The sequence below is a fragment of the Panicum virgatum genome, chromosome 2K, assembly GCF_016808335.1.
Source record: "Panicum virgatum strain AP13 chromosome 2K, P.virgatum_v5, whole genome shotgun sequence".
Classification (NCBI taxonomy): Eukaryota; Viridiplantae; Streptophyta; class Magnoliopsida; order Poales; family Poaceae; genus Panicum; species Panicum virgatum.
This window is the reverse complement of record NC_053137.1, coordinates 9,561,247-9,568,918: the sequence shown is the minus strand read 5'-3', so window position 1 is coordinate 9,568,918 and position 7,672 is coordinate 9,561,247. Positions and strand designations below refer to the sequence as shown.

The following is a 7,672-nucleotide window of genomic DNA, read 5'->3' as shown; positions in this document are numbered from 1 at the left end:
TGTCACCGACAAAACAAAACAAAAGCCCTAGACCACATGTTTTTTTTGTTACAAAACAGACACCCATTAAATAATAGGATGGAGGACATGTCGGCGACTCCAACGGGCAAAAACAGGGCAGAGCCCATCAGCTGTCTCTCGATCCTCGTGAACTTTATCTCACTTCAACTGTGCCTCACGCAGAGCACAGACGAAAATACATGAGTAGAGAAAAATGAAATATAAGTGAATACATTCAAAGAGGACAAAAGAGTGCAAATCTCGGAGCGGAACGTTCGGCTTGGATGGAACAAACTCACGTGCACAGGCCACAGTGATTCCTGGAGCCTGGGCGCGTGGATTGGATTCCCAGGGGCACACAGCTGCGAGCGTGTCACAGGCAAATGTCTTTGCTGACAGAAAAAAGAACAGCAGGGACAGGGACAAAACGGGCACTGGAATCTAGTCGCGACGCAGGTGATCGATAACGGATCGGTCGTGTAGTGGCCTCGGTGCGTGTGGCCACAAGATCTCGGGACTAAATTGTAAGGTACATGTGACGACACCACCTTTTGGGACTAACATGTAATGTACGTACACGGTATACATAGGTAACGAACATACAACTATACGAGACACAGTAGGATATGGTGCCAACCAAACAGGAGAGATTAGGACCTTACACTTCCTAGTTTCTAAGTATATCCACTCCACAAACCTGAGTTCGAAAAACATTCGACCGAATTCGATTCAACCAATACATGAGCTGGGATCGGGCCGAAATTTACGACCTGTCATAAAAATCGGGTCGGATATGGATCATTTTTCTTTACTTGAAACCTAACTCAAAACTGAGCCGATCTAAAAATTATACATAACAAATATTTTAGCCAAACCGACTGCATATCTTGACAGGATCTGGCTAAAAAATCTTGCCCGGATCGTCCATACGGACAAACCAAAGGTGATAATTAAAAATCACAATTTTGTAGTCACTTTTTTGGCTGAAGCAGGTGATGCCACGTGGACAGCAAGTTAATGCAAAAAAAAAAAAGATTGCACCTGGAAACGAGAATTGCATGACTACATTGGCTCCTGCAAAATTGAGGGACCAACTTAACCTTTGGAGCAAAATTGAAGGACAAAGTCGCCCTATTCGCCAAAACTTTTATAGCCCGTTTCACTCTTGTCTGCACAAGCGTGACGGCACCACAGCAGGCACGCACTGATGGAAAGAGTACCAGCAGGTGCTGCTACTCAGCGTCGTCTCTGCTCAAACGCTCCTAGCTAGTCGCCAGCAGTAAGCGTGGAAGCATGCGTGGGCACTAGCTTGCAAAGTTACCTGCACATCGAGATGCTGAACTGCTGATGCACGCATTGATCGGAGCACGAGGAAAAGACGTGCACCTTTGCTTTTTTTCCTCAAGCCTCTCTTTCGCCTTTCGGGCACACTTTTTGGTCTCCTCTCTGCCCTGCTCGTTGCAGCCCTCTCCCAACCTCACTTTCAAGTGGCAGTGTGGCACACCCTTCGCAATGCAGCCAACTTTTGTGCTTCGCCTTGCATGAGGGCAGCAGCTAGCCTTTGCTTCTTTCTATGAAAAACAGATGAATTGCCCGCCCGACCAAAAGAATTGTTCTAAATTGAATACATGGTAAAAGAGGTATTTATTTTCACCCCCAAAATAGAAATGGTAGTTAAATTAAAGGAATAAGGCACAATGTGCTGACATCCCTCCATTATGGCCACTTGGATTCAAATAAAAGTGACATTTTGTCTTCGCGTTTGTTTCGAAATCGGAGTTCCAGGAACCTGCAAAACAATGAGTAAATTAATAAAAAAATGAAATTTTATTATGCTTTGTTTGAATATAGATACTGAACTTTGATCTAAACTAGACAAATGTATTTGCGCGCGGCTATGGACAAAGTTGGTGTTAGAACTACCTTATATTTTTGCAACTTTTGAATGGAAATACAAAAGCATTTCCGCTCCACTCAGGAGTCATCAGGAAAAATATTTACAGGGCAGACTCGAAGGCCAGAAATAACCAAATTACGCTATAAGTGTGAGAAAAAGCTATGTAAAGCAATTCATCTCGATAAGGACTGACTAGTTTACAAATGCACCGTGCACGCAACTATATGCAAGGTGCAGAAACGAACAAATTAAAAATATAAATAAGCACGCAACAAACCTAAAAAACAACATTTTCTTCTTCTTTTCACGTGGCCTTCTTCCTTGTGTCGGCATCACCGGAGCAACGATGCCACTTGCCAAGCTCGTCTCCCTGGCTCGCTCCAGCCCATTCACAGAGACATGCTGGAGTTGGCTTCTTTTGACCCCCTAATAGGGACTGCAGATTTTTTTTTTTGAAACGAAACTGCAGATTTTTACCCCATGACATACGTTGCATTACAAGTGAGATACTTCTTCTTTATTCCTTGTATTTTTTGCAATAAATTAGGTTAATTATTAGCAGTGGTAAGAAAACAGTGTGCCTTTGTTTGACAAAGTCAACAATGATATGGGAAATGGATTACTACTTTAGTTTATCAGACCTATGCCAGAAGCCAATTAGAAGCTTTACTTGTATATATATTGAGCAAATTTTTATTGAGATCTTCAATTTACACATACTATATTTTCTCAAATTTTATCTTGTTCCGTGTTTCATAATCATCATTAGCATCCAAATTACGCCTTACCGTCCAGTACTTATACCTGGGCTACTCGACGATGAATTCTCTTTGTAGATCCAGTAAACGGTTCTGAACGTTAGAAAAGTTTGTGATGTTCAGAACGGTAACGTTTCCCGGTTAGCTTTAATTTGCCGGCCGGGTGGTCGGACGCTTGTACGTTCGCTTCACCGTGCACAAATAGTGGCCAGATTGATGGCAAGTCACTATGTGCTCCACGACACACACAGTTGGCCGGCAGCGCCAAGAATTTCAGCGCAGGAGGGATTTTTGGGCAGATGTTGACTTTTGAATAGAACTTTCTTTGAGAAAAAGATGGCTAGGGGGCACTCTCCTTACCGACCAAGGCGGCAAGGCCAAGCTGACTAGTGCCACGAGGCTCTGCACCTTACTAATTTAATACTTTGTGTGTAAGTATACAATGTTTAGGATAAGCTAATTAGTTTATTTGAAAATGAATTGCAAATTTCATATATTTAAAAAAATGGAGGGAGTAACCGAAAAGAAACTCATTTAATTAGGTGATAGAAAACTACTTCTAGCTTGTTCACAAATCATTTGTTGAGTAAAATAGAAGTGTCATTCACATAGAAATCCCCTATGGAAAACGAAGGTCAAGAGGAGGAATTATTCATGTTCAGTTAGTAACTTCTCCATTAAGCATTTCCTATTTCGGCAAAAGTCAAATAATCTTTTTCTTATCTATCAGCTTGAACAACCCTAGCAATAATCCATCCTTATCTGTATGTAATAAAAACCAAGGTCTAAGAACCCAATTATTTACAACCAGTACAAACTATGTGCAGGGTACGTGGTAGTGTACATTCAGAGTTTCAGACCACTTGGCCGTACCGCAGTAGCATATCTAATAAGTTGCTACCTGCTACCATGGCAACTTGTGCTTGACGATGATACTCCACTCTGATGAGATCACAACCCATCGTAGAAGCCACCAAATGATATGTTGGCCCTTGTCGATGCTCCTCCCGCCCCCATCACGGATGACATGGCCTGGTTCAGCCTTGAGGTCTGCTGCACAACCTGCTGGATTCTCTGCACATCAGAGCATCTTCATCAGCCAAACTTCTCAGGGATAAGAGTATAAGACGAATTGGCTACAGCTGCAACTTTCTGAATTTATAAGAACAGATAGCTTAAGCCGATCCAAGAATCTCCTAGTTCTTGTTTTTAGCATAAGGCCAAGATTGGATGGCCGGCGAATCCATTTAACATGACAGGAAGGCCAAAGTTGGGCCATCATAATTAATCCAAGTATACAGAGAACCACAAGTACGATAGGTCTAGTTGCCTGTCAAGCTCAAACCTTGCATATTCTGCATTAATTAGGTCAAAAGAATCATTCTAGAAACAAAAGGGGTTGTGGATTAGGTATACAAAGACAGTACTGGATGAGTCACCGAACCTTATCATCGCCATAGAACTGCAGCTGGATCTTCTGCTGCTGCTGCTGCCTGTGGTGGTGCTGCAGCCTGCCGCCGATCAGGAAGATGCAGACGGTGGCGGCGGCGAACCCGAACGAGCACAGCGCGCCGATCCCGTTCACCTTCAGCTTCCCCACGCTGAACACCACGCACTCCAGCCGCGCCTTTTTGTTCCCCTTCTTGACATCCTCTTCCTCCTCGGCAAATTTGTCGTCGTCGGCCTCCTTGGCGTCAGAGCTCTCGAACGCCTTCTCTTCCTCGTCTTTGTCCTTGTCCTTGTCAGAGACCACCAGATCGGCGACACTAGGCACAGGCTTGGTCTCATCCAGCACGACGCCGATGTCCTTGCACTCGACGTCAGGCTCGTCGGCCACAGCAGCATCTCCTGATGGAGGCAGAACATGTTCCTCTGTTTCTTGATCTGGCATGCAACCGATCACAAGAATAAGAGTCACTTCTGATCATGATCCGGATTAAGTAGATCAAGTGCTGAAGATTCTTTTTTTTTAAAGGAGAGCTGAAGATTCTTACCATTAGGATGCATGCTGCCATGTCCCATAGAGAAGCTCCTGCGGTCAGGCAGGACCTCCCAGTCCCACAAATCCTGGCCTGCATCCATGGGAGCACCTGCTCCTCTGTCCATGGCAAGCTGATGCAAGAACAAAAACTGCAGGATCTAGCAGTTACACAACAGCACGAGCTTAGGCAGCAAAGAGTAGAAGTATCAAGGGCCTATATATAACAGTTGCTTTCCAAGCATCAACCTGATAGGATTGCTGTCTCTCCCCCTTTCTCTTCCTTCACTGCAGGGAAACGAGTGCAGGCACACGTCAGCATCACACTCACACGGCTTTGAGCTCCTTGCAGCAAGGGAGACGGCAGAGGGAGAGGAGCTTGTGTGTGGGCTTGTCCTTCCTGCTAGGTGACAAGGGTGAAAATAATGGCCTTTGGGGCCTACCACTCTGGACTTCTTCTCCTTGCCACTCAAGCTCCTGCTAGAGCGTTCTAGCATAGCTGTGCTGTGAATTATTCAGAGCAAATCCGTAACAGGAAAAGTAAATCTTGCATGGATGAGAACAATGGGCGAATATCTAAGTCTTGTTGCTCACTCAAGGGGATAAATTAGCTAAAAGAAAAAAAAGATACGGTTTGCGATAATAATCGATCACCGATTATTCTCAGTAGGAATGATTTTCTATGATATATTGGCATCTAATTCGCATCAGAGTTACGTTCAATTCATCTGATCAGTAGCTCACAAGAACTATGCTGCCTTTAGGTTGTTTCCTGTATCATAAAGCTCCCATGTTTATCCTTTTTTAGGGGACATGGCTAACCTTTGACACAACATTCAAGAACATTCCCAGAAAGCAAATCACAATTAGATGCTAACTTTAAACAATAAATTGAAATATTGAATACATGCCGATTTGATCTGAAACAAAGTGTGGTTTACAGGTTAACCAATAGGCAGATCTGGCGTTACGACACTGCACTTTTTTCTTTAACGTAATTTGACACAACACAAAGGAGTTGTGAAAACGAAATATAGCATAAAGAAAACAAAGACAGACCGGAGTACAAACCAGAGCAGGGGCTATGACAACGAGAGGCACGGTCAGAAGCTTCTGTAGAAAACCACCTCAAAAAGTTGAGATGCAATCCTAGATAGAGATGGACATTGGACAATCATGCTGGAGTGAAAATCACAAACTGACAATTTTAAGCCAGAGAGAGCGATTTCGTTCCTATCACGAGAGTTAGAGCTGCAATTCATTCCACTCCAAAGAATTTTTCTTTTTCAACAGTACTTGTATTTCACAATTTAAGCCTGGCAAAACTACATTTTAATCCTTTTTAGTTATGAATAAGAGCGCAGCTGAACACGGTAAAACTTCTGACATGGCTCGACAAAACACGGTATTTTACCCCACGGGATAGTGTTTTTCAAGTTTTAGAAAAAACCAAAACTAGTATCAAAAAAAGAAAAAAAACCAAAACCTCACATTCCATGCAAGTTTCATAAACAGTAATTCAGATGTTCAAGCAAATATTCAGGATTGAAAGTAGGCATAAAAAATTCAGCCAACTTCATGTGTAAAAATAAAGTTTCGATGTTTGAAGATGCAAAACCCATGTCAAACATTTTTTTTAAAAAAAAAACACTTTTGCAGGACCTCTATCTAATCACTTGGGGGTAGAAAATCAATGTTCCAAACAATTTTCATCAAAAGTTTCACGGCATTTTACCCAAAATCCAAAGGGATTTTATGAAGAAATGATGAAGCTTCAGTCGAAGAAGAGTAAAATGAGACAGATTCAGACACCAATGTGTGCAAGATATGGAAAGACGTGCTAAGATAGCTCGTAATCGGAGGCGATTACTAGTCCTAATTACCAGGTACTGTTATCCAAAGATGTATTTCGAATGTGGTTACTGATTATATAAATATAAACATTAAAAAGATACATTTCGAATGAGCACCCAGGATCGATGTGTTGGAGGGTACGTAGGTACGCCCCGCTTCCAGTTCCAGGGAGGGACATCGGGCACGCCGTGGCTGGCAGACCAGCCGCCAGCCCGCCAGTTGCGGCGGCGGCAGCGGCTGCGGCTGGAAGGCGACGGCCAGCAGCGGAGCAGGCAAACCTGGGCCACGGAAGGTAGGTCAGACGCGGCCCACCAGCGCTCAATTCTCCGGCCCACCAGAGCGGGCTCATTTTTTTTCTCTGTTCGCCTCCCCTCCCCTCCCGTCCGGGCGGCCTCCAATGGCGTTGCTCTCTCCCCGTCCTCTGCGCGCCGCCGCGGGGCTCCTCCAGGGCCCGCCCAGCCTCGGCTGCCGCTGGAGCCGCCGCCCGTCCGCCTCGTCCCGCTCGCCGGCAGGGTACGTACGTGCCGGTTGCTGCTCTGAAGCGGCAGGTCGTGGCGGCTCGACCCCCCTTCGCTCGACCATTCGTTGCAATGGTAGCCCGGGAATCTAGGAAGCGACAGGCCAACGAGTTCTTCTCCGCGGGCGCACGCAAAGGTCTGGTGAGCGAATCGAACCACTTGCTAATCTTGTCCCTGCTGGTTCATCCTTCCCGACAGCCCCGGCCGGCTCCTTTGCTTTTTACAGCACGAAAGAGGGGAGAGATTATGCTTTAGCTAGCTTTGGTCGTCAGGTAGCTTTGGTGAAATCAAAGCTGGGAACGCAGCGTCCCGTGCGCCTCCTGACTGCAGTAGTGCAGTACAAGCACCAAAGTGATCACAAGGATCAATAAGCTTCGTCACAAATGTACGGATAAGATATATAGTTTTCGTTTTCTTCCTTTTTTTTCTTACCTCAATCACTTGCACCTGCTAATACTATTGCCGACATTTCGTTAGGGCCCGAGTCACTTTCTTGGCCTGAACCTTCACAGCTCAGTGAGAAGTTCAGAGAGCACAGGTGCGACCGTGCGTGCATGTACATGTGCTTCTCTGATTCGTTCATGTAATAACTATGCTCACGAGATGCCTCGCTCTAGCTAGTATGTCTTGGGACCCGGACACTAACCCAACATTTGGTTGCATACTT

The 7,672-nt window shown here is 44.9% G+C and overlaps 1 protein-coding gene across 2 annotated transcripts; it reads right to left on the bottom strand.

Annotated features, from left to right (window-relative positions):
- Window positions 1-3,295: 3,295 nt before the first annotated feature.
- On the bottom strand, window positions 3,296-5,033 carry LOC120665586. 2 transcript variants are annotated; one of them, XM_039945182.1, is made up of 4 exons: window positions 4,883-5,033; window positions 4,650-4,794; window positions 4,100-4,539; window positions 3,296-3,729 (listed from the first exon to the last, which is right to left on the bottom strand). In XM_039945182.1, the coding sequence occupies exons 2-4, from the start codon at window positions 4,759-4,761 to the stop codon at window positions 3,607-3,609; spliced, it is 675 nt and encodes a 224-aa protein (XP_039801116.1). In that variant the 5' UTR covers window positions 4,762-4,794; window positions 4,883-5,033; the 3' UTR covers window positions 3,296-3,606. The 2 variants fall into 2 exon arrangements, with proteins under 2 accessions (XP_039801116.1, XP_039801121.1); XM_039945187.1 differs by having other exon boundaries at window positions 4,650-4,785; window positions 4,883-5,027.
- Between the last annotated feature and the right edge of the window lie 2,639 nt (window positions 5,034-7,672).

What these genes read in the sequence shown, in the direction of transcription:
- LOC120665586 (XM_039945182.1), bottom strand. Translation starts at nt 4,761, where the DNA reads ATGGACAGAGGAGCAGGTGCTCCCATGGATGCAGGCCAGGATTTGTGG. An exon ending in TGGCAGCATGCATCCTAATG is followed by an intron (nt 4,540 to 4,649) that starts GTAAGAATCTTC and finishes GTTGCATGCCAG; the next exon opens with ATCAAGAAACAGAGGAACAT. An exon ending in AGTTCTATGGCGATGATAAG is followed by an intron (nt 3,730 to 4,099) that starts GTTCGGTGACTC and finishes TCTGATGTGCAG; the next exon opens with AGAATCCAGCAGGTTGTGCA.